The sequence below is a fragment of the Odocoileus virginianus genome, chromosome 10 (genome assembly GCF_023699985.2).
Source record: "Odocoileus virginianus isolate 20LAN1187 ecotype Illinois chromosome 10, Ovbor_1.2, whole genome shotgun sequence".
Classification (NCBI taxonomy): Eukaryota; Metazoa; Chordata; class Mammalia; order Artiodactyla; family Cervidae; genus Odocoileus; species Odocoileus virginianus.
Window position 1 is genome coordinate 47284345 of NC_069683.1, and position 26858 is coordinate 47311202.

At 46.1% G+C, this 26858-nt stretch overlaps 1 protein-coding gene across 1 annotated transcript in view; it reads left to right on the forward strand.

Moving 5' to 3' along the window:
* Positions 1-4480: 4480 nt before the first annotated feature.
* Positions 4481-26858, forward strand: part of SMIM35 (small integral membrane protein 35) — a 51721-nt gene continuing 29343 nt past the window's right edge. The window contains exons 1-2 of the mRNA XM_070472805.1: positions 4481-4556; positions 6617-6764. Of these exons, the coding sequence (XP_070328906.1) occupies positions 4481-4556; positions 6617-6764 (224 nt within the window). The remainder of the gene's footprint in view (positions 4557-6616; positions 6765-26858) is intronic.

A 26858-nucleotide genomic window follows, 5' to 3' on the forward strand; every position in this document is an offset into this window, starting at 1 on the left:
TTCTACTCTGTCTTGTGCCCTATCCTATGTGCTATATCTAAGTTATTTTGTCCTAATAACCTTGCAGACTCACCCTCATAAAATGTTCCCATTTTCTGGCTGAGGGGACTGAAGTCACTGACCCAGCACACTCAGCTCATACTTGGCAGGGGAACGCAGAGCACAAGATCGGCACAGATGCTGGTTTGCCAGGATTTAGAAACATTGCTGACGCAGACTAAAGGACTGGCTGTGGGAGGAATTGGGGATGACTCTGAGGTTTCTCTGTGGGTGATGGAGTTATGGTGGGCCATTAACAATTGGGTTCAATGGGTTGACCCTGTTGGAAGAGGAAATGCTTTTAGCTGGTCTATGTCCAGGCCTTCCCAAATCCCGCAGATGAGCACTTATTGACAATGCTGGTACCAGCCTTTGGCTTGACTGAGTGCTTCTGGCCTCAGAGTGGTACTTGGGGAGAGGCTGCCTGGCTCCTAGAAGCCTCTCTGCCTCCTAGAAGCCTCTCTGCCTCCCTAGGATTGGCCAGTGCTGACAGCGCTGCCAGGTGGTGGAAGCTCGCTCCCTCACCCCAGGGTCCCTGTTTCTTATTTAAGTAGATTCATCTCCCACCTGAAAGGCCATCAGTGAGGGGTCCTCCTGAGGTTCAACATGCAGACACGGTCCTGGACGCCCCTCACACAATTTCCCTTGGCCCTCATCCTCTCCCTGTCCGTTACCCAGAGAACCTGAAAGTCTCTGGCCCAGACTGCCCCTTGACCTCACCCCAGGCTCTGTGGGATTCTCTCACTCATCAGCCATTTACTGAGCAACTGCAGTCTGGGGACGTGGTGAATCAGGCAACTTCCCAGCCTCCCCAGAAGAGGTAACATTTGTGCTGAGCTTATGAGGATGAGCAGGATGTGGTCAGGTGGAAGAGTGGGAGCCAGAGGGGAGGAGAGCATTCACAGCACAGAGGGGAGGCTGTGTGTCTGGAGAAGGAGCTCTTAATTCCACAAATATTTACAGAGCACCTTGTCCATGCCAGCCTTCAACTGGGGCTGGGAAGCTGCATAATATATGGCCCCAGTGAAACTCACAAGATATCTTCTTTTGCAGAACCTGTGCACGAAATGAGGAATTTGGACACAGGCCCATGTACTAGTCTTAGAAGTTCCCAAACAAGGGTTCTTGAACCTGGGGATTATGCAAGAGGATCCACTGGGATAGGAGGAAAAAAATATCGAAACTTTAATATTGAAAAATAATGAAATTGTTATGTGTGTTTTAAAATGAAAATCAAAGAAAGAATTTGAGTTTTTCTAATATTTTCTGTGTGAGTTGACCCTGGTGCCTGCACTTAGCCCCTGTGTCATGAATGTTGTGTGTATCTGAGGGGGTCTGAAGGAAACAGGGGATGGGGAGTTCCATGACAATGGGCAGAAGGGCCCTTCCACCTTCATTCCCTTTTAGCATCTTGCAACACACTTACACATGCTCACAAAGTAGATTTATGGGTGAGTTGACTTCCCTGGTGGCTCAGATGGTAAGGCGTCTGCCTACAATGCAGGAGACCCGGGTTCAATCCCTGGGTCAGGAAGATCTCCTGGAGAAGGAAATGGCAACCCACTCCAGTATTCTTGCCTGGAAAATCCCTTGGACGGAGGAACCTGGTAGGCTACAGTCCATGGGGTTGCAAAGAGTCGGACACGACTTCACTTTCACTTTCATTTAGTTAAAAAAAAAAAAAGTTTCCCTGATGGTTCAGATATTAAAGAATCCGCCTGCAATGTAGGAGACTCAGGTTCGATCCCTGGGTCAGGAAGTTCCCCTGGAGAAGGAAATGGCAACCCACTCCAGTATTCTTGCCTGGGGTATCCCATGGACAGAGGAGTCCTGTGGGCTACAGTCTATGGGATCGCAAAGAGTCAGACATGACTGAGTGACTAACAATTTCATCTAGTTTTAACTAAATTGACCCAGATGCAATGGACAATAGCAAGTTTCCTGAAAAGATGGTGGGGGTTGAAGAGAAAGCCAGTGGTCCAAGCAGATGGCAACCCACTCTTCAAATAGGCTGCTTGTTACTTTTTTGTCTTGAGTTAAAAACTGTAACAATCTAATCATTATTAATGGAGGCTGGTTAGAACTGTTAAAAATCATCAGGATTATTTGAAATATAGACTTAAATCTCTTGGTGTTGGTAATACTCTTTTTCTAAAGGTTGGTTGTCCTTTAGATATTGGCTAATGATGGTAGAACATGGAAATACAATTTTTATGTAAAGAAATATACCTATATTAGAGGTGGGTGCCAAAATTATTTTGGTATTAACAAGCATCAAAGAGGCTTGGAGACCAGCTCTAGGCAGTAAGGAGCCAGTAGAAGTTATTCAAGTAGGGATGAATTTTTCTCTTTGTTTTATTAATTTTGGAAGACTCACCACCCAGCAGCAGCATGGAGTGACACATAAGGGTAGAGACACTTGTAGGGAACTGTTGGCAGAAGTCCAAGTGGGAGGATGGAACCAGAAGAGCAGAGAGAAATTTTACATGTGACCGGAGTTGATGACTAATTAGATTTGGAGAACAAGGCAGGTGGAAGGTGTAAGGAGAGTCTAAATTCTCCGAGCGATTGGGCAAATGGAGGTACCATATACCAAGGGGGCAAACACAAGGGAGGAGTGGATTTAGGGAGGAAGATAAAGAATCTGAACAGGTTAAATCATACCTGCCAGAGAGAAGCCTGGCTGGAGCTATCCCACTTGGTTAGGCTTCTGGAGGTCTTGGGGCCACAGACACCCCTTGCCCAGGCATGGCCCAAGTGAGTGATGATGATGATAGCGCTCGAAGGACACGAAAAGGGTCAGTCAGGCAGTCCACTCTGCTGGGTTTTAGTCTGGCCACTGGGCCCCATGTCCCAGGGATCACACCTAGACCACTCCTCATGTTTCACTTCTGGGAACCACCCAGATTGTAGGTACCCTGGTTTTCCTCCTCCTCTGACTCGTCTTAGGTAGTGACCATGGCTACTACCCATCGAACTTCAGCCAATTATTGAGAAAGTCTGATTAGGTTGGGTGTGTCCTTGCTATCATTTTCGGGTGCTAAGATAAGCAAAATAGAGGGCAGGGATGGAGTTGGGTAAGGCAGGGTAGGGTGTGGATGTCCTGCAGTTGCCCAGGCAGGACTGGTGTGGGACCACTGAGAAGGGACCCACTGGGTTGGGGGGGTGGGTTATGTTTTAAATAGATGTATTTCATTCTGTCCTGGTCTGACCATTCCTGAATTGGTATATCAGGGCTGCCCCAGTTTAATGGGCTTGCGGTCCTCCTGGAGCTCAATGTGGAGGTTAGCAGTTTTATCAGTGATGACTCTGAGGATGGGGCCCGGAACTACCAGCCTGAACTGCTGGCAGAATCTTGGGGTCTGGATGTGTGGGGGTGGGGTGGGTGGTGGGTGTGTTGTCGATGGAAGGTAGGTGAGTATCTCCCACATCAGTATTTTTCTTGGAAGGGAAAAGTAGGGAGATATAGATAACAAAAAGACTGAGTAATTAACAGTGAAGATGAGAGATGAGGGAGGCAGGAGAGACAAAACAGGAAGGAGAGCAGAAAGGTATATAGAAGATTACCATCTGGAAGAAGAGAAAGAAGAGTAGGATTAAGAGAGAGGGAGGGAACGTCCCTGATGATCCATAAGCTAAGACTCCGTGCGTCCAGTGCTCGGAAGGCACACATGCTCCCAGTGCTCTCAGGGTGCCAGGGTTCAATCTAGCTCAGGGAGCTAGATCTCACATGCTGCAACTGAGGGTCTGCATGCTGCAACTAAAGATCCCACATGCCACAAGTAAAGATCTCACATGCCACAACAAAGATCAAAGATCCTGAATGCCACAACTAAGACCCAATGCAGCTAAATAAATAAATATAAATAAAAAATAATAAAAAAAGAAAAAAAGACAGAGGGAAGACAAGAAAGTGAAGGAGACAAACAAGGACACAAATGGAGGTTGATGTGGCAGAAAACTCAAAGACATGGAGGAGACAGGGGTCAAGAGACATGGAGGGCAGGGGTCAGTCATGTGGAAGGAGGGATGGAGAGAGAGAGAGAGTCCTGCTTGGATGAAGCCCTTGCCCTCTGCCTTCCTTTCTTCCCTACCCAGCTGTCTGCTTCTCAATCACAAAGTCAAAAGAGCCAGAGCCCCTGTGAATGGCTGTTTTTACTCCTGACACCCAGCTGCGCTGCAGGGAGAGGTGAGAGGCAGCCTTCACCTTTGCTTCTGCTGGGCTGGGGCCCTCCAGCAGGGTCTGACCCGGGGCTGACCTGGGGAGGAGATGTCCAATTTGATGTTTTAGCTCCGGGTGCTTCCCCAGACTTGCTTTTTCTTTGTGATGGAACAGATTTATACATCCATGTGATGAAACTGTTCAGAGCAGAGACTGAGTTGCAGGAAGCTTGGCTCAGATAGTGCGTAGGGCAGAAGCACTTGGTGACAGACATGCCCTATGCGTGGGGACTGGCATCGCTACTTGTGCGCCATCAGCCAGGCTGTGGGCTGTGAAGGAGGGAAGTCCCTGAGCGGTGAGGGCCGCTTTTATGAAGACAGCTCATAAGGAGAAGAGAAACACCATCTTGGTGGCCCAGGGTACCGAGGTGACTCCTGGGGTACGGAGGGTCCCAGCCAGCCCAGGTCGGGGGACGGGGCCTGGGAGTGAGCGGGCACTAGCAGGTTCTACTTACAGAGGGGAATCCTCTGTGGAGGCTACTGGTGCCTGTGGGGCCTTCCCAGGGCACAGGTGAAAGTCCCCCCCACCCATCCCCCACTCTTCCACTTCCTTTGATTTGATTGTGTTCATCTGATAGTTACTGTTTCTGCTTCCCTGGCACGTTGATGCCAGGAAGAAGATAACCTGAGGGGTGGAGTCTCACCACATAAGTCCCTGAAATCATTTGCTAATTGAAAAAAATATATCTTTCATTGGCATCATAGTAGCAAGAAATGCCTCTTATTGAGCAAGCACTTACCAGGCTCTGCTGAATGCTTTACCTGACTCCTTCACCCTATGCTGCCATTAATGGTGAGAAGTGGGCATCATTGCTTCCATCATATAGATGGGAAAATGGGTCTAGATCTGAGGTTTGCAGCCGCCTCCCAGCGACCAAAGTCTAGTCTCTTGACCTCTCCTTCCTTGGAGGAGCTGGGGAAGCGGGTGATGCTGGCTCAGAGCCCTGGCCCTCTCCAGCCCCTTTGTCACCTGCACTGAGCTGGGAGTGGGGTACAGTGGGCAGGCGAGTCTGTCATTGAGCTGGTGATGCAGGCAGTCCCATCTCTGGACAAGCGAGTATGTGAACGAGTGATTCAGCAGAAGTGGTGGCTCTGGGAGGCTCTGCTGGCCCTGGGGTCTCTGCATTGGAGCCCCCCAAACCTGTAACCAGGACTATTCTGATGGGAGGTCACAGAGCTGGAAGAGCAGCGTGGAGGCACTTTCTCTGTTGCTCCCTCTTGGATCAATAAAGGGAGAATAAATGTAGGCCAGTGTGGATGTCTGCCTGCGAGGCTATGTGTCTATCCTCAGGGCCAAAAAGAGATTTGCAAGCCAGAATGGAGTCACATTCCAGCCCACTTGGAGCTGGCAGGGAACTAGAGGAAGAGAAGGGAGAAGGCGATCACTAGGGGCAAAGAAAAGAGGAACCCCTCTAAGTTCCAACTCTATACAGGGGACTCAAGTCAACCAATGGCAGCTGTTTTCTCCCCACCTGCGACCCAAAGGCTCACAGGACCCGATGCTTGGAAGGAAAAGGAGGTCAAGGATAATCCCTTAGGGAAGCAGGTCAGCCACCTCTGGCTTTCCACCACGAAAGCTTCCCAGGGCTGCCTACGCCCCCGTCCACCCTCCTCTGCCAGCTGGGGACAGCAGATTGGTTATAACATTTGCTGCAGCAAAACAGAGCTGTAACAAAAGTCTGACTCATGTTTTCCAAAGCCAGAAGATCTTATTTTAGGATCTCCCAGCTCTCTCATCAGCACTGAGTTCATCGCAAGAGGGCTGCTGGGGGTGGAGGGTGGTGAGAGGATGTTAACAATCAGAGATGGAGAAGCCTGGAACTCTCGTTGGTGGAGGAAGCCCTCAGCCTTTCTCCACATCCCTGATGCCCAGGGAGGGTGTGAGCTGGGTTGGCTGGGCTCTGGGTGGAAGCTCCAGGCAGGCTTCCCGGGGGCGAGGCGTGAGAGGGAAGGTAAATTGGGAGAGCCCTGGAGCGTGGGAATTGGGTCGGTGGCTCGAGGCCCTGGCTGCCTTCCAATCAAGGTGGGTCTGCAGGTTTGTCTGCCAGGGCAGGGCCGCCTCCACCTCTCCTGACAGGCTCCCAAGCTCAGGGTGAAGAGATAAAATGTTAATGGAACTCTTCTCGACCCTGAAGTTTGCTTTGGCTATCATACTCCAGTAACCTTGCCTGGAATAATCCCATGGACAGAAGAGCCCAGCCGGCTACAGTCCATGGGGTCGTAAACAGTCGGACATGACTGAGCGACTAAATAGCAATAACAATTTGTTTTACAATTTGTAAAGCGACTCTGTGCCCGCAGGTTCTTAGCTTGTCTTGGTTCAGTGAGAATTCTCCTTCCATTGTCCCTGTCACAGAAGGAGTAGGGGGCCGCAAACCCCAGCAGGGCCTCGCTGCTCTGGGTGGAACCACAGTTTTATTCCAGCTTACCCAGCAGAAGCTGAGAACCTGTACCCTGGATCTGGGCACTCCTAATGATCCTCCAAGGCTTCTTCTGGGCCCAGAGTGAGTGTGGGGGAGCCCTGAATGCTGTCGCAGGGGGAGCAGCAAAGGAATGGAGATGCATCCAGAGGGCCAGGAGGGCCAGAGGGCCCCGGTGCACCCCAAAATTTGGCGTCAGTTTGCTCTTCTTGGTAATGGAGCTCGCGTGATGTATTTTTGTATTTTCAACAAAGGCGGCAAACATTCTTTCACACATTTTCTCATTTACATCTTAAGGCAATCCAGGAGATAGGTCCTACAAGGCTGTTCATTGTTTCAAAACAGGGAGGTGACCCCTTAGTAAGTGACTGAGCCGGGACCTGAATGGGTCTGAGGGTACCACTCTGGGGATGTTTCCCTTCCTCCAACACACTTTTTTTTTTTTAAAGAAGGCTTAAAAATTTTTTTTTTTTTTATAAATGCTGGAGAGGGTGTGGAGAAAAGGGAACCCTCTTACACTGTTGGTGGGAATGCAAATTAGTACAGCCACTATGGAAAACAGTGTGGAGATTTCTTAAAAAGCTGGAAATAGAACTGCCATATGACCCAGCAATCCCACTTCTGGGCATACACACCAAGGAAACCAGATCTGAAAGAGACACGTGCACCCCAATGTTCATCGCAGCACTGTTTATAATAGCCAGGACATGGAAGCAACCCAGATGCCCATCAGCAGACGAATGGATGAGGAAGCTGTGGTACATATACACCATGGAAGAATTCATTTGAATCAGTTCTAATGAGATGGATGAAACTGGAGCCCATTATACAGAGTGAAGTAAGCCAGAAAGATAAAGACCATTACAGTATACAGTACACATATATATGGAATATAGAAAGATGGTAACGATAACCCTATATGCAAAACAGAAAAAGAGACTCAGATGTATAGAACAGACTTGTGGACTCTGGGAGAAGGAGAGGGTGGGATGTTTCAAGAGAACAGCATTGAAACATGTATATTATCTAGGGTGAAACAGATCACCAGCCCAGGTTGGGTGCATGAGACAAGTGCTCGGGCCTGGTGCGCTGGGAAGACCCAGAGGGATCGGGTGGAGAGGGAGGTGGGAGGGGGGACCGGGATGGGGAATACATGTAAATCCATGGCTAATTCATTTCAATGTATGACAAAAACTACTGTAATGATGTAAAGTAATTAGCCTCCAACTAAAAAAAAAAATAAAAAAAAAAAGAAATTAAAAAAAAAATTTTTTTTTTTAAAAATTATTTATTTTGGGCTGCACTGGACCTTCATTACTGCCTGTGGGCTTTCTCTAGTTGTGTCAAGCAGAAGCTGCTCTCTAGTTGCGGTACATGGGCTTCTCATTGGGGTGGCTTCTCATGTTGAGGGACGCAGGCTCTAGAGCATGAAGCCTCAGTAGTTATGGCACACAGGCTTGGTTGCCCTGTGGTATGTGGGATCTTCCCTGACCAGGAATTGAACATGTGTCCCCTGCATAGGCAGGTGAATTTTTAACCACTGGACCCCCAGGAAAGCCCCCTCCAGCACATTTGATAGAAAACATCCCTCCCCTCCCCAGACCGAGGCTCACCGTGCTCCTGTCCTGGGCTTCACAGGTGACAGGGCTTCATGTTCATGTCCTCCTCACTCCTCACATGGTCTCCGTGTGATGGGAGACTAACGTTGAAAGAGTCCCGGGGCCCTTTTGGTTTCTCACAACTTTACCGGATGGCCAGGATCTCCCAGAGGTTTCAGTGCCCCAGCCAGTGCCCAGAAACACCGGCTCGGGATGGACACCAGTGTGGTGGAGCCCCAAGGACCCCGCCTCTCCAGATAAGAACCCCACCCCATGAGAGAAGTGGGTAGAGGCCCCGGGCCAGGAGTGAGGCCTCACCCCAGCTATGCTGGGGCTCTGGTGACATTTCTGCTCAACTTGTGACTTGCCCTAACTTGTGATTTGTCCTAACTTGACCTCTCTCCTGGTTCCCTTTAGTTTCCAGCAAAACCTCAGAAGCACAGTGCTCTATTTTAGGGCCAGGAAAAGTGTGTGTGTGTGGGTGCTCGGAACCTGCTGCTGCCTCCTCTGCCTTCCCCCATTGCTTCCCCAGGTCCCCGAAGTTGAGGTCATGGTCAAATTCTGGAGAATCTGGAGGCAGGACACACTCAGTACTCCAGGCTTCGAGTGATGGGTAGCCCCAGTCAAGGGCTCCACTCACTCTTGGTTCCCCAACTTGTTTTAATGCAGAGGTACCCACCCCAGAGTTTCCTCATGTTCTGAATTTTCTTCTGTTTTTACAAGTGGGTTTCTGGTTTGGTCCCTAACTTAGCTCTTGTTCCAGAATTCTGCACTCAGGCTGCCCTGACCCCTGGCACTTGCTTCTCACCTACTTGTTGGGCCTCCATCCCGATGTCCATCATTTCTCTTGGTACCCAGGCCATGGCTGCCTGTCGGACCCCTGCCCACAGCTGTCCCAGTGGCCCACGCCTGTCCCCACCTCTCCTTGGGTCCATTTCCAGCTCCAGTCCCTCCTCCACTAGCCTGACCCTGGTGTGAATCCTTAACCTGAGACTGGGCTTGGAGGAGAGGAAACTCAAAAGAAGGAGGGGTGGACCGAGGAATCAGGGACAGTGGATCACCTGGGGGCTGCAGGAAAGTCCTGAGGGGGACTTAGCCGCCAAAGCGAGTAAGCCCAGGAGAGGTACCCCTCTGCTTCAGAGACACTGCTCTCCTGGCCTCTAGCATGACAGCCCCCTGTATGGAGTGGCCTGTCAATGGTGTGGGTGCCTGAGATATTTTTGTAAAACAATTACAAAATTGTTCTAATTAGGGATGATCAACTTCCAGCTAGGTCACAAGGTCAATAGAGTTTAATCCCCTACCTGTTGTTACTCTGCTTTTGTGGCCAGGTGTCAAATGATAGGCTTAGATCAACTGAAGATGGAAATGTAATGATTTATTTTTAAGCTGTTCACGTTTAATCCCACAAAAATCACACCATGCAGCAGACATTATGGGGGATTACTTGGGAAGAGGAAAAGAGGCATGACGTGGGTCTGCTTTTATTTGACTCATGTTCCACAGGTGGACCCGTCCAATGGGACACTGGTTTCCATGCTTATGGTTTCCACACTGACATTTTCCTACTCTCGTAGGCCTTGCCTTTAAGATGTGGATACCGCAGGTCTCTGCGCTCGGGGGCAAGTACAAGTCAGGTGTGAGCCTTTGTCCTGTGCTTGGCTACAGTGAATGCTCATTACCTTTTCCTATTATCATTAATCGTCTTAATGATAGAACCCCCTCAGACTGCTGGGAGGGAAGGAGGTGGGAGAAGTTGGTGTCAAGCAGATTTAGTATCGTGTGTGTGCTTGTGCATGTGCAATTACATGTGGCATATCCTCCCAAAGCACTTCCTAGTAATACAGCTCCTCTACCCTCCTGGTCTTGGGCTATAAATCTTATTTCCATATGCTTGGACTGTTTGTCAAAACTATGGTACATGATTATTGAACAGATAAGTCAAAGAGGACTTCCTAGAAGAGGCAATTTTTAAGTACATTTTGTAGGTAGACAGGAAATGGTGTGAAAAGGAGGCTGTGAATGAACTGTATAGAGCGGGAGTCTCTAACTTAGATCCTTCAGGACCTAAGAGAAACTGGGAGGAATGATGGCAGATGGTCCCTAACTTACAATGGTTCAACTTAAGATGTTTCAACTTTATGATGGTGCAGAAACAATGCTTATTCAGTAGAAGCTTCGAATTTTGACCTTTTCCTGGCTAGTGATGAGCTGTACCACAATACTCTCTTATGATGTTGTTCAGCAGTGGCAACCACAGCTCCCAGTCAGCCACGTGATCTGGACGTAAACAACTAGTACACTTACAACCACTCTGTACCCAAGTAACCAGTGTATTTTTCCCTTTCGGTATAGTATTTAGTAGGTTATATGATATGTTCAACACTTCATCATATGCTAAGCTTTGTGTTAGATGATTCTGCCTGGTTATAGGCTAATTTAAGCATTGTGAGCATGTTTTAGATAGGTTAGGCTAAGCTGTGACGTTCGGTAGTGAGAAATGGAATATTTCCTGCCATACCAGTAAATAAGGATGCTATAGTCACTAGCAATTGCAGCCACCATGGATGGTGAGCTGGTGAGCTCTGAGGGAACTCAGGAAGGAAAGAATACCTGCCATCTCACAGCCATCAGACTGCAGCCACTCCCTATAGTGAGCCCTGAGGAACTTAGGATGTGAAAACACGGGATATTGGCCCCACACAGCTGAGATACGTATCAAAGGAATGATTTTAATAAGCCCAGACTCTTGCATCTTCCTATGCATAGAAAAGCACTAAAGTCCTTAACGTGAGATATCTGGTTTCTTTAATTAACAAAAATCTTTTGATGTTCCCAACTACCTGCCCTTTATCGCAAAACAAATGTTCTAGCGCCTCCCCTTACCTCCTCAGAGCAGTTTCTCAGAACTATCTGAAATGCTGTCTCCTGGGCCGCATTCCTGTTGGCCCCAAATAAAACTTAGCTCGCAACTCTCATGTTGTCCAAAGAAATGTTTAACAGTAGGCTAGGTGTATTAAATGCATTTTGAAGTAAATGCACTTTTGACTTATGATATTTTCAACTTAAGATGGGCTTATCAGGACATAAGCTCACTGTTGAGGAAGATCTGTACATGTATTTAACAGAGGGCAGGAGACACCAGCAGAAGGCATGTCTCATTGAAAGGCATCACATTCCGCTATGAATACACCAATGCACAGGCTGAGCAAGGCATAGTGGTCCACTGTCCCTGATTCCAGGTGGCAGCACTGCAGTGGTGGCAAGACTGTGTGGTCCAGAGTGAGGAAGCCTGTTGGAATAAAGTAGCTGGCGAGTTTCTTTGGAAGCCAGGAAGCAGGGCCTGACTTTGCTAGGCTGACTCTGTGGGATGGGGTCCCACAGCTCAGCCTGGCTCTAGCACACATTCCAGGTATCTTGGAGGGCCTTGGAAGGGACAGGCAAGAATGTAAGACCAGACACACAGGAAGCAGGATGGCCTTCCTTTCTCTGAGATCTCCTGGACGGGTATGGAGGCCACCATGACTCAAGGGAACTGGGTCCAGGGTGGGGCTTGGGGGACTGCAGGTGAGAGGAGTCCTTATAGCCCCTTATAGACCAAGCAATTACAGAAATTGTAGGACGTGAGCCTCCACGTGAGTAAGACCGTGGTGAACGTATTGCTCTTGAGGGTGGAGGTGAGGTGTGTAAAGCATCTGTGCAGGTCGTCCAAGGATTGGGCTCCACCTGGGCTTCCCGGTGGCTCAGATGTCTCAGATGGAAAAGAATCCACCTGCAATGTGGGAGACCTGGCTTCAATCCCTGGGCTGGGAAGATCCCCTGGAGCAGGGAACAGCTACCCAATCCAGTATTCTGGCCTGGAGAATTCCTTGGACTGTATAGTCCCTGGGTTTGCAGAGAGTCATGGCTGAGCGACTTTTAACTTTGATACTTTCACTTGCTGCCTCTATTCAGCCACCAGGGGGCAAACAGGCTCCAGGAATGATTTTTTCCTGGTTCAGCTTGCCTGGAGGAGAGTGATAAGGTATCAGGAGGGGGTGGCTGGAGCAGGAGAGCAAAGACTGAAGCTGGGTCCCAGCACTGAACTTGACCTTTTAAAATCACTCTGTTATTGTCCCCAGCACTAGCGTTACTCATCGATTCATTTATTCAAGAAACATTTGCCCAGCACTTGGGAGGGGCCAGTTCTGAGCTGGTGGGCTCTGGAGACCCAAATCAGATAGACTTGCTTGGACCCTGGCAGAGAGGCGGACCCTCAAAACTGAAGTCTCCCTGGGATGGATTTGTGCTGTGACAGAGGGACCCGCTGAGGGCAGTGGGGACACCTAGGAGTGCGGGGTGAATTTGCCCGAGACTTGGGAGAAATCTTCCTACTGTTGGTAGTGTTTGCTGTGGGGCACAGTCCACAACAACAGTCCAACAGGCTGAAATGTTAGGGAAAACGTAGTCCTGGCTGGAGAATGCCAAATCGTGGAGGCCTGTTGGAGCTGGCTAGACAGGTGGACATCCAGGGGAGGAGGCCGGCTGGTGGAGTCTACCAGGCTGGGGAATGATGGATACTTGTCTCTGAGGAGAGAAGAGTCCTATTTGGGAGCCAGAGCAGACCCATGCTTTCTGGGGGCCTGAAGTTTCAATGGTTTTGCAGCCTTTCTTAAAGCAAGAATACAGAAATAAATCCAAAATTAGGTAGAGTGGCTTGGAGAGGTCCTTGCAGGTGAGGGACCTGACATTTAAGCTTATTAGCTTTGTGTAAAAACTTGCCAGTAAATTGCTTTTGCTCTCTTTCCTTTCTCTCTTCCTCTGGGGAGCCCTGAACCCCTGAGCAGCTAGTTAAGACTGGATTCAGGAAACCCGAGTCTTTGGTCTCCTCTGGAGACCGAGCTGCTCTGTCAGGGTAAGAGGAGGTCAGTGGGGGGTGACTTTTCATACTGAGTCTATGCAAGTAGTGCCCTGAAATTGTTCCAAGGGGTGGCCTTGAATCTGACCACGATGCCTGTTAATGCTTTAAGTAATGCACAGGTGGGGCTTCCTTGGTGGCTCAGTGGTAAAGAATCTGCCTGGCAGTGCTGGAGACCCGGGTTTGAGCCCTGGGTTGGGAAGATCCCCTGGGGAAGGAAATGGCAACCTGCTTCAGTATTCTTGCCCGGAGAACCCCATGGACAGAGGAGCCTGGTGGGCTACAGTCCCTGGGGTCACAAAAGAGTCGGACACAACTGAGCGACTAAACAATAACAACAACATTGCACAGGTATGGAGGCTTTTCACATTGGCCATAACGCTTTCATCTTTGTGTTGTTCTCACCCCATCCTGGTGAGGCAGGTAAACGGTTCCCTCCACCAAGGCTCACGACTGGGCCTGAAGACACCTGGCTGAACCCCCGGCGAGTTGGGACCTCACACCCTACTTGCCCCTGGTGCTTCTCAGTCACTACTGGTTCAACGATATTTAAACCCAAGCTTGCCCTCTTGGCCCCCTGAACAGAGGACTGATTCACCATCGTAGTGAAACCACAGATGACTCGGCTGGCTTTGGTAGTCCCCCGCCCCTTCCTGCATGGGTTTGGGTGGTAAGGGCAGGCACAGGTGGGGTGGAGCTGACAGCTTTTTTCCTTCACCCTGTCTCTCTGTACTGTGGTGAGAGAGGGTTCTCACTTCACCCCCTTCCTGGGCTGCTGGGAGAGCTCACACCTGGGTAAAACCTTGATCTCAAGGCTCCACCCAGGCCATGGATCTCTGAGACTGAACACTGATTTGCCGAGGGGTCCGAAGCCCGTGTTTAAGTCCCAGCTGGGGCAGGTAGGGGAGAGAGATGCCTGCTAATTCCAGTAGCTTTAATCAAGCTGTGCTGAGCATCCGCTGTGTTGGACACAGTGCTAGCCCCAGAAGGATAGAGCCAAATCAGCCATGCCCTTGTCCCCATGGCTCCCTTCAGCATCTACCTGTGCCAGGTACTGAGCTGGGCGGGGAGACAAGGAGATGAATGAGCAGCTGTGAACCTGGGCATGGGAAGCTCACAGTCCAATTCAGGGTCTCAGCAGAGAACGGTAAAAGGCAGAACATAGTCTGTTCAAAACTGGGAAGGATACTTTCTCTGCTTTTGTACCCCAAGCTGGAGTGGGAGGCAGTGCCTTGACCTCAACTGGTTTTTTCCCTTGGCCCTGGATGTGGCATCGATAAGCCAACTTCCACCTCCTTCAAGCATCTCCTTCAAAATGCGTAGCAGAACCCAAGCTTCTGCTTTCCAAAATGGCAAGAGTCAGAAATGGGAGAATGGAATGAGTCAAAGCATGTTCCTGCTCCCAGGAAAGTGCTTTTGCAGGGATTTAGAGGAAATGGGAATGAACTGGATGAGCCAGTGAAACAATTTCCTCTGAATGGTGCAGGAAGGATTGGGAGGCTCTTGTCTGGGGTTCAGTTCAGTACCCATCAGGGTGACAAGAGGAAAAGAGAGGTGGGAGTCATCCAAGTATTCAGATGTTTCTAGATGCTTCCAGGCCAGATCCAGAGAACTCCCAAAGCCTCTGTACTTGTAACCACACACAGCAGCTCTGGCTTATCCTATTTTCTGCAACCTGCATGAATCCGCTTGTGGTTGTGACCAGGAAGCAGAGGGGGAGAGGGTTTGAGGGGGCTCTGAGGCAGAAGGACACCTGGGTGCTCAGAACGAGTTCCTGCCCCTGTGCGCATGTTAGCTGTCTCCTCTCCTTCCTGCAGAGGTCTGGCAGAGATCAACACAAAGACTCAAAATGTAACAGCAAACTTGACCTTGAAATTTCCCAGCAGCTGCAGGAGCCCGGAGACAACAGGGGTGGCTGATGGTTGGTGTGGGCGGCTGGGTGCTGGGTCACCTGGGCTGTGTGTGACTTCTGGCTCATCTGCAGAGACCTGGTTTTGTTTGGGCAGGGGCCTTGGCACAAGTTCCTCTGGCTGACCTGGTAGCACCCCTTCCTGACAGGCTTTGGAGCTTGGGAACCTCTGGGATACTCCTCGGGAGAAGGAATATGCTCTGTGATTCCCCAAAGCCTCATGTGAGCCTTGCATAGATGGTGTGAGGTGCATACCACTCATGAGTTCTTCATTTCATAGAAGACAAGCTTAAAGTTGAGAGTGGTCACCCAAGATGGCACAGCTGATGTGTACTAGGGTTTGGGGCTGCTCCCTGGAGGGTCTCTCTGAAGGCAAACCCTGCAGTCTTTCCAGGACTCTCAGTTTTACAAAGCCTTTCCCGTTTCTGCTCCTCCCAAGGAGCCTGGGCCCCTGGGAACCCTCCAGGCCCCAGAGATGCTTCTACAGTATAAACTTGTTTGAACTCAGTGGTACCGGTTCCCACACCCCAAACTCCGCAAACCTCCTCCCTCAGCATCTAGTGGAGGAGGTACAGTTTACATAGAGGAAGTGTTGACAGCAATTAACACTTAGTGAGTAAAGTAGGAGTATAAAGTAACCAAACTTTTGGATCCTGCCTCCTCAGTTCATTTCAGTTCAGTCACTCAGTCGTGTCTGACCCTTTGTGACCCCATAGACTGCAGCAGGCCAGGCCTCCCTGTCCATCACCAACTCTCAAAGTTTACTCAAATTCATGTTCATTGAGTCAGTAATGCCATCCAACCATCTCGTCCTCTATCGTCCCCTTCTCCTCCCACCTTCAATCTTTCCCAGCATCAGGGTCTTTTTCAATGAGTCAGTTCTTCGCATCAGGTGGCCAAAGTATTGGAGTTTCAGCTTCAGCATCAGTCCTTCCAATGAACACCCAGGACTGATCTCCTTTAGGATGGACTGGTTGGATCTCCTTGCAGTCCAAGGGACTTTCAAGGGTCTTCTCTTGACACCACAGTTCAAAAGCATCAGTTCTTCGGCGCTCAGCTTTCTTTATGATCCAACTCTCACATCCAAACATGACTACTGGAAAAACCATAGCCTTGACTAGATAGACCTTTGTTGACAAAGTAATGTCTCTGCTTTTTAATATGCTGTCTAGGTTGGTCATAACTCCTGCCTCCTAGCCATAAACAATTGTCAGTGTTTACGAGGGTATTTATGTCTTTACAAATTGTATTTTTACTCATACTCTGGTATATGGTGGTGGTTTAGTCACTAAGTTGTGTCTTGTGTCCCCATGAACTGCAGTCTGCCAGGCTCCTCTGCCCAAGGGATTTCCCAGGGAAAAATACTGGAGTGGGCTGCAGTTTTCTTCTCTAGGGGATATTCTGGACCCAGGGATCGAATCTGGATCGAATCCTGCATTGCAGGTAGATTGTTTACCAACTGAGCCACCAGGGAAGCCCACTCTAGTATATATGAACATTATAAAATATAAATTAAAAATAAGAGAAAAGGAAAAACACATACAAGAATTACAGCTTCCAGATGTAGAGAATGGACTTGTAGACATGAAGTTGGGGGAAAGGGAGGGTGAGACAGATTGGGGGAGTTGCACTGACATATATACACTCCCCTGTGTGAAATAGACAGCTCGTGGGAAGCTGCTGCAGAGCCCAGTGGGCTCAGCTCGGCGTTCTGTGATGACCCAGAGGGGTGGGATGGGGGAGGTGGGAGGGAGGTTGGCAGGAGGGGATATATGTATACTTATAGCTTATTCACTTTGTTGTACAGCAGAAACTAACTCAACAGTATAAAGCAATTATACTCTAATGAAAAATAAATACAAGATTGACGGCGTTGCAGATTCACTGTTTGGACCCCGGCACCCTTGGCCACCTCTTGGCAGAGCTGTTCCCCTCCGCTGGCTCATCATGCCATTGCCCCCTGTTGCTGCTAGAGTCATGGCCGTGGCTGCTCTGCTGAGACTGGTGAAGGGCCCTCCTGCCCGCAGCTGTCTGATGTCCAGGGCCTGTGCTCGGCATGGAAGGGCCATTTCCTGTTGCTGCTACAGCTCATGCTTGCAATGTCGCATGGGAAGTTTAGTGAAATAACGCTTTTTGGAGTTAATAAATGTATTGTTGGTTACCAAAGTGATGCATTATGTCTCTTTCTCTCTGTTGTCAGACACCTGTTGGATCATTTTTCTCTGATCACCATGTTAGGAGTGGGGGCTGAACCTCAGCTGTCCATTTACTTCCAAGGCTCGGTTATTAGAAACGAGGCTGACTTCTACTTTTCTTATTGACTGTATCTTTGAAAAAATTATTAATTAGTTAAGCTGTGGCCTGGTCTTATTGAGGCATGCAGGATCTTTAGTTGTGGTATGGGACCTCTCAGTTATGGTATGTGGGATCTGGTTCAATAAGCAAGGTCGAACCTGGGCCCCCTGCGTTAGGAGCATGGACTCTGCCACTGGACCACCAGGGAAGTCCCTCATTGACTTTATCTTGCTCAGGAAGCACTAAAACTAAGTGTTCTTGGGACTGGCATCTACCAAGAAATCTGAAGTGTTTATTTATCTTAAACTCTTACTCAAAACAATAGATTTCCAAACCCAAATATCTTTGTGTTTAACCTTAAGTATATTCAATATGACTCTCACCTTCCTCCTCTTCAATGTGAGATAACCAGAACTATTTTCTTTGGGAAACTCCCTATACTGACTCTCCTATGATAGACATTGACAGATCCAGTCCCCTGATCTTCAGACCCAAATGGTGGCAGCCTGGCTTCAAGAGAATCCCCTGGGGGAACTTACTGAAAATGACAGATTCCTAGGTTTTGTCTCTGCAGAGGTGGACTGGACAGATCTGGAGTAGCTCCACTCTTTGGAAGATCCTTGGTGGATCCTTAAGCATTTGGGAACACCTGCTCTGCACCTGCCTTGACTTGTCTAAATCATGGGGGAAGCTTGGCTCCATCTCCAGCTGAGGTCCAAGATACACAGGGGCATGTTGAGGCTCAGGGCTGCGTAGGCAGAGAACCACCTGACTTTAGACTGCTCTTCTGCATGGGCGGGAACCAGCACTTAGAATTTCTCGAGGTCACCTCCTGGTTCTTCATACGCTCTACCGTCGGTACAGAAGGTGATGCTTATCTTCCTGTGTGCCTCAACAGATACCACACAGCCATCTAATCTAAAAGTAATATCTGGTCATGTCACATCACTTAAAGAGAAAGGGGCCCAGCACTCAGCTCCATTTGGTATTGATGGAGATGGTGATCTCTCAGGAGACTGTTTCTGCCCACCTTCATTCTTGTGTTAGGGTTCAAAAGTAGACTTTTGAGCAACTTCAGTAAGTGACAATCTGTGTGGATCATGTGGCTTGGTGTCAGTTGATTTCTGTCCTGGGGGTCAGAGGCAGTTGTTAAACAGATGCAAAGCTGCCAACACTCTAATGCTGTCCTAGAAATATCCATCTTCAGAGAATGAAAGTAACATTGAGTGTATACTGTGTCAGAAACTGTACTATTCCCCTCTTTGCACACACATCTCACTTTTTCTTCACAGTAACCATGCAAAGGTAAAATTTTTATCTCCATGTTGACAAAGATGAGGATTGAAACTTGATCTTGTCCAAAGTAAAAAAATTTCACCCTCTAGGTGGCTCGACTCCAAGTCTCATTCCATGATCTCATACCACTAAAGCCGGCAGTCTTGTGGCCAAGAAGAGTTGGGAAGATCTACCTGAAATTCTCTATCTGGTCATTCATGAAATTGGATTGAAAGACAGGGGAAAATCAGGTTAAGATTTGTGAGGGGAGGGCAGTAAGCAAACCAGTCTAGTTTATTTTTAATTGAGAATTTACTTTTAGAGAAGTTTAGGTTTACAGCAAAATTGAAGGGAAGGTACAGAAATTTCCTATATTCCCCCTGACTCCATAATGCATAGCCTCCCTCATTATCAACATCACCCACCAGAAGGGGACACTTCCTGTAACTGATGAACTTACGTTGACTCATCAGCATCATCCAAGGTCTACAATCTACATTAGGGCTCACTTTGGGTGTTGTACATTTTGTGGTTTGATAGATATATCAATGGCATGGATTCAATATTATAGGGTCATACAGCATATTTTCACTGCCCCCAAAATGCTCTGGTTTTTCCAGTAGTCATGTATGGATGTGAGAGTTGGACCATAAAGAAAGCTGAGCGCTGAAGAATTGGTGCTTTTAAACTGTGGTGTTGGAGAAGAACCTTGAGAGTCCCTTGGACTGCAAGGAGATCCAACCAGTCTATCCTAAAGGAAATTAGTCCTGAATATTCATTAGAAGGACTGATGCTGAAGCTGAAACTCCAATACTTTGGCCACCTGTTGTGAAGAACTGACTCATTGGAAAAGACCCTGTTGCTGAGAAACATTGAAGGTGGGAGAAGGGGACGACAGAGAATGAGATGGTTGGATGGCATTACTGACTCAATGGACATAAGTTTGAGTAAGCTCCAGGAGTTGGTGATGGACAGGGAGGCCTGGTGTGCTGCAGTCCATGGAGTCACAAAGAGTCAGACACAACTGAGCGACTGAACTGAACTGAACTGCCTCACTCTCACACAATTTGGAACTTAAAGTTGATTTTAGAACCTCTCCCCCCAAAAACGCTTTAGCTATAAACCCCCTTCCCTTCCACCTCCCACCCTAAAGCAGGCAAAAATCTACTTTCGGTTTCTATATATTTTTTTACTTAAACTTTCAAATGAATGGAATCATATAATATGTGACTGGCTTCTTTCACTTAGCATAAGGTTTTCAAGGTTCATCCAAGCTGTAGCATGTATTAGTACTTCATTCTTTTTTTTGACCAAATAACATTTTCTTTTTTTTTCAAATAACATTTTCTTGTATGGACATACCACATTTCGTTTATCCATTTGTCTATTGACTGATATTGGGGTTTTCCTACTTTTCAGTTAGGATGAGTGATGCTCCTAAAAAACGTTCATATCTGAGTTTTTGTGTGGGTGCACTTTTCATTTCTTTGTGGCGTATACCCAGGAGTGGAATTGCTGGAACATGTGACGACACAATGTTTGAGAAATGGCCAGATATCTTCCAAACTGGCTACACCGTCTTACATTCCCAACAGCTCTCTATGAGGGTTCTGATTTCTCTACATTCTCATCAACACTTACTATCTGACTTTCGGAATCTAGCCATCCTAGTGGATGTGACATGGTATCTCATCGTGGTTTTTGTTTGCATTTCCCTAATGACTAATAATGTTGAGAGTGTCTTTTTGTGTGCTCATTGGCCATGACTTCCTTATGCATGTACACGCGGTCATTTGCCCAGTTGTGTCTGACTATTTATCACCCCATGAACAGTAGCCTGTAAGGCTCCTCTGTCCATGGAATTTTTCAGGCAAGAATACTGGAGTGGGTTGCCGTTTATCCTTCTCTAGGGAATCTTCCCGACCTAGGGATCGAAACTGTCTCTTGTGCATCTCTTGCATTGACAGGCAGATTCTTTACCACTAATACCATCTGGTAAGCTCATAGAAACATCTATTCAGATCCTTTGCTCCTTTTAAAGTTATTTTTTTAAATTATGAAGTCATAAGAGTTATTATCAGATACATAATTTGCAAATATTTTTCCCCATTCTATGTGGGGCATTTTTCACTTTATTCATGCTGTCTTTCGAAGCACCAAAGTTTTGAATTTTCATGAAGTTCAATTTATCTATTTTTCTTTCACTGCTTATGCTTTGGGTGTCTTATCTAAGAATTATTTGCCAAATTCAAGGTAATAAAAATTTTCCTCTATATTTTGTTCTAAAAGTTTTATAGTTTTAGTTGTTACATTTAGGTCTTTGACCCATTTGAGTTAATTTTGGTATATGGTGTGAGTTAAGCTTCATTCTTTCTCATGTGGCCATCCAGTTGTCTCGGAATCATTGTTGAAAAGACCATTCTTTCTTCATTGAATAGCTTTGGCATTTTTGTAAAAAAAAAAAAAAATAATCAACTGATTATATATGCATGAGTTTATTCCTGGATTCTCAATTCTGTTCCACAGATCTATGTGTTTATCCCTGTGTAGGACCACACTGTCTTGATTACCATTGGTTTGTAGTAAGTTTTGAAATTGGGAGGTTTGAATCCCTCTACTTTTCTATTATTTTTCAGGTCTGTTTCAACCATTCCAAGTCCCTTTCAATTCTGTGTAAATTTTAGAGTCAGCTTGTGGATTTCTTTAAGGAGGTCTTTGGGATTCTGTTTGGATGCACTGAATCTGTAGGTCACTTTGAGGGATACTGCCAACTTAATGTTAAGTGTTCTGATTCATGAACAAGGGATGGTTTCCCTTTTATTTAGATCTTTATCTTTTTCCCAACAATGACTTGTAATACTCAGAGTATAAGTTTTACACTTATTTCATTAAATTTGTTTCTAAGCATTTTATTTTTTGATGTTATTGTGAATTAGTATTTTCTTAATTTCATTTTTGAATTTTTCGTTGCAAATGTATGAGATGACAGCAGTCTTGTATATTGATCTTCTATCCTGCAATCTTGTTGAACTTGCTTATTAGTTCTAGTGGGCTTTTTAGTGGATTTCTTAGTTTTTTTATGTATAAGATATAATCTGTGGCTAGAGACAGCTTCATTTCTTCCCTTCCAATGTGGATGCCACTAATTTCTTTTTATTACCTTAATTGCCCTGGCTAGAACCTCCAGTACAATGTTGAATAGAAGTGGCAAGAATGGGCATCTTTGTTTTATTCTTAATCTCAGGAGGAAATTATCCAGTGTTTTTACCATTATATCTAGTATTAGCTGTGGATTTCTGATAAAGGTCTTTTATCAAATTTGGGGAAGTTTCTTCCTAGTTTGTTGAGTGTTTTTATCATGAAAGGGTGTTAGATTTTGTCAGATGCTTTTTATGCATCTATTGAGACATATATTGTCACCTTGATCATTTAACTTAAATGCAGAGTACAGTATACCAAATGCCGGCTGGATGAAGTGCAAGCTGGAATCGAGATTGCCAGGAGAAATATTGATAACTTCAGCTATGCAGGTCACACCACTCTAATGGCAGAAAATAAAGAGGAACTAAAGAGTTTCTTGATGAAGGTGAAAGAGGAGAGTGAAAAAGCTTTCTTAAAACTCAACATTCAAAAAACTAAGATCATGGCATCCAGTTCCATTACTTCATGGCAAACAGATGGGGAAAAATGGAAACAGTGAGAGACTATTTTCTTGGTCTCCAAAATCACTGCAGATGGTGACTGCAGCCATGAAATTAAAGGACAGTTGCTCCTTGGAAGAAAAGCTATGACCAACCTAGACAACGTATTGAAAAGCAGAGACATCACGTTGCCTACAAAGGTTCATCTAGTCAAAGCTTTGGTTTTTCCAGTAGTCATGTGCAGATGTGAGAGTTGGCCCATAAAGAAGGCTGAACATGGAAGAACTGATGCTCTCAAACTGTGGTGCTGGAGAAGACTCTTGAAAATCCCTTGGACAGCAAGGAGATCAAACCAGTCAATCCTAAAGGAAATCAATCCTGAATATTCACTGGAAGGACTGATGCTGAAGTTGAAGTTCCAATACTTTGGGCACCTGATGTGAAGAGCCTACTCACTGGGAAAGACCCTGATGCTGGGAAATGTTGAGGACAGGAGGAAAAGGGGATGACAAAGGATGAAATGGTTGGATGGCATCACTGACTCAATGGACATGAATTTGAGCAAACTCCAGGAAATAGTGAAGGACAGGGAAGCCTGGCATGCTGCAGTCCATGGGGTTGGCAACTGAACAATAACAATCTCTATTGCTCTAGTGATTCAAGTCCTTTAATTTTTTTTTTACCAGTTAAAATATGTTGAACCCTTCTGAAGAATTTTTTATTTCACTTACTGTATTTTTCAACTCCAGAATTTCAATTTGTTTTTTTTTAAAAGCAATTTTCATTGGTTTATTGATATCCTTCCTTTGCTGAGACATTGTTATCATATCTTTCTTTACTTCTTTAACATGTTTTTTCTTTAGTTATCTGAACATTCCTTCTTTTAAAATTTTTATTTATTTATTTATTTATTTTTGGCTGCATCAGGTCTTAGTTTCGGCACATGCGGGATCATTTATTGTGGTACCTGGGCCTTTCCTGTTGCGGAGCTTGGGCTCCAGAGCAAGTGGGCTCTGTAGTTGTGGCACGTGGGCTTAGTCGCCCTACAGCATGTGGGATCTTAGTTCCCTGACCAGGGATTGAATCCATATCCCCTGCATTGGAAGGTGGATTTTTAATTACCTGGTTTTAGTGAAGTGATGCTTTTAGTGAAGTCTATTTTTCTGTATCAGTATTCGGCCTTTGATGCTGTTCCTTGGGGAGATGTAGCTTTGAGTGTGCCCGCAATTCCTTGGATGATGGTATTTGTAGAACTTTCTTGCTTATCTTGACTATACCCAGCTGTTAAATTCCACAAACTGCTGGTTAATAGCTCTAATGTTTTCAGTAGTGCGCTGCAGCGCAAACTGCTATATAAATGAACCCAATCAAACTGTGACTCTTTTGAAGGACTAGTTTTTGAAGTATGTGTTTGAGATTTGTTCTGACCTCAGTGGGTTCCTCTTAGCTGTTTTATTTCCTGATTCTCTCCTACAAACTATCCAGCCTGTATTCTGGGTTATATCCTCATTAAATCCATTAAATCTCTCTATTTTCTTTCCTCTATAACCTCCACTGTCTTGAGAGCAAACATTAGGTTTGAACTTTTCCATGCTCTTTTGCAAAGAGAATCAGTTCTTTTGGGAAGACCTGATGAGCTATCTGTTTTATGATCTGCTTTCCTCTCAGGAAAATCTCTGGAGCTGTGCAGCTGGGGATGGAAACAATGGCAAATCTCTCTCTGAGTGATAATACTCTAGGAACTGAATAATCACTAGATGGGGGCAAGCAGTCTGAGATCCTCTTGGCTTGCCTCTCCTCATGTGAAGCCACTATTTCATGAATTAAATCAAGGGCAGTTAAGGCTCCAATTGTCTCAGCGTGCCATACCCAAGCTAGAGCCTCCATTTCATGGGACGGAAGTCGGTGGAAGAGGGAGACCCACCTCTTCTCAACTGGACTTGCCTGCAACTTAGCCTTAGCAATAGTAGTTGGGGAAGGGATGAGAAATGCCAAAGTCCTGTTCCTCCTAGGAAGAAAGTCCTCTAATTGGTTATCATGGGGAGAGGAAGTCCTGTGTTCATGAAAGCAGTAGCCTGGAGTGGAGTTTCTGTCTTGCTGAGCTGAGTGAAAGGAGGGAGGCCCAGTCCTTGGTTCAGATACCACAACTTCTTGCTTTTCTTACCAAATTTTCATAGATTTCCTTGAATGGATGTTTCTTCACATGCTAAACAGTAATTGAACCCTTAGAACAGCTTACAGAGTTCTTTTTAAAAATTATTATTCTTTTTATTTTTGGCTGCGCTGGGTCTTCATTGCTGTGCATGGCTTTCTCTGCAACAAGTGCACACACTGCTCCTTGTGGTGGGTTTTCTTTTTGCAGATCACAGGCTTTAGAGCTTGGGCTTCAGTAGCTGTGGTCACGGGCTTAGTTGTCCCTCGGCATGTGGGATCTTCCTGGGCCAGGGATCAAACCTGTGTCCCCTACATTGGCAGGTGGATTCTTAACCACTGGACAACCAGGGAAGACCTTAGAGAGTTTTAAATGATTGTTTGTTCAAGATATTTTTCACTAGTTTCAATGGGTGTGGGTCAGTAGATCTTGTGCTAGAATTTTACCTCTCTGGCTCTGTTATTCTTGAGCAAACCTAAAGAGGTTGCCCTGTAGCTCCTGGACTAAGGCAATAAAATCATGCTTTGATCCAACCTAGTTTCTTAACTAACTGATTGTGAGCCTAAGACTATTTCCACCAAAGCTAACTGTTCAGATGTCTGGATGTTTAGATTACTTATTCTATGTGTTGCTAGGCTGAGATAATAATTACCTAAGTTCTCTTGCCACCCAACCGATCAACCTGGTGTCTGTTTTTGCTCTCCTCTAATTTATTCTACACATGGCAGTCAGGGCGAGTGGTTTTTAGCAAGAGCTCATTTTGGCATAATATAATACCACTTAACTGCTTGAGTGATTTTCCATTGTTCTTACAATAAAGTATGAAAGTCCTTAACAGGGTCTCCAAGACCCCATTTTTCTCTTTCACTTCTTCTCATGTCTCATTCAATCTGAGCCCCACTTCCTGTTCCACCTCGCCCCTCTGCCTTTCACCAGCATATTCTCTAGTCTCACACTAGTCTTGTGAATTTTTATTGTGCATTTAACATACTCTCTCCTATTTCAGGCCCATTGCACATGTTCTCTGCCTTACATGCTGTTCTTCTTTCCTGATTCAGATCTTACCTAAATGTCAGCTCCTCTAGGAAACTTTTCCTAACCTCCCAGAATAGTTCAGATATTCCTGTTCTAATGATACCCCGACACCTTCTACTTCTTCACAGAATGTTTTTTTTTTAATGTTTATTTATTTATTTGACTGCAATGGATCTTACTTGTGGCATGTGAGATCTAGTTCCTAGACCCCCTGCAGTGGAAGTGTGGGCTGTTAATCACTGGACTGCCAGGGAAGTCCCCAGAATGTGTGTTTTGGATCAACTGATTAATAGGATGATTATCTGTTTAGAAAACCCCTCGGGATTCCTTGGTGGCTTAGATGGTAAAGAATCTATCTGCAATGCAGAAGAACTGGTTCAATCCCTGGGTTGGGAAGATCCCCTGGAGAAGGGAATGGCTACCCACTCCAGTACTCTTGCCTGGAGAATTCTGTGGACAGAGGGGCCTGGTGGCTACAGTCCATGAGGTTGCAAAGAGTCAGACCTTCAATTTCCCCATAGCATATTAGCTTATGAAGGCAGGGTTTCTATCTGCCTTAACCCAGTGTTTAGCATAGGACCTGAGACAGAGTAGGGACTCCACAAACACTTGTTGAGTGTGGGAACAATGTTCTTTAGAGCATTGAATGCCAGAGTTGTGAGGGTGGTCCCTGGGGGGTCTACATAGAGCTGATATGGAAACAGTGGGAAAGTTGTAAATTTAAAAAGAAAACTCACCACTTAAATTTATATTTATAAAACCTGATCTTAGTAATGAGCAGACTGGTGGACACTTATTCCAAAGGAAGTTTCACTAACATCTCTATCTTTGGGCTAGTGTTGTGATAATGTGGCTGGCCTCTCTTTCTTCTTAAGATTTTTGTGATGATTATCATGGCACATATGAAAAATGGCCTTTTACTCTTGACACTGTGGTCAGAGTCTGTTTTAACCATATATGAGCTCATGATATTGAGAATATAGACTGAGAAAGCAGTTATTTTTTAAAAGTAATCAACAGCCACAACAATACTTACTACTGTTAGTACTGATTAAGTTTTTTTTTGTAGATTATATTTTTCTTTGTTATAGATTATATTATTTCAAAAAAATTCTATAATAATTTCATAGAGTAGATAATTTTATTTCCATTTTCTAGATAAATAAACCGAGTTTTGGAAAGATTAAGTTCCTTGCTCAAGGACACATTGTAAGTAAATGTTAAGCTGAGGCTCAAACTCATGTGTTTTTGGCACCAGCACCCAAACCCTTGATCTCCGTTTTTTAAATTGAAGTACAGACTCACAGGTGTAGAGAACAGACTTGTGGTTGCCAAGGTCGGGCGGGGGAGGGACAGCCTGGGAGTTTGGTGTTAAC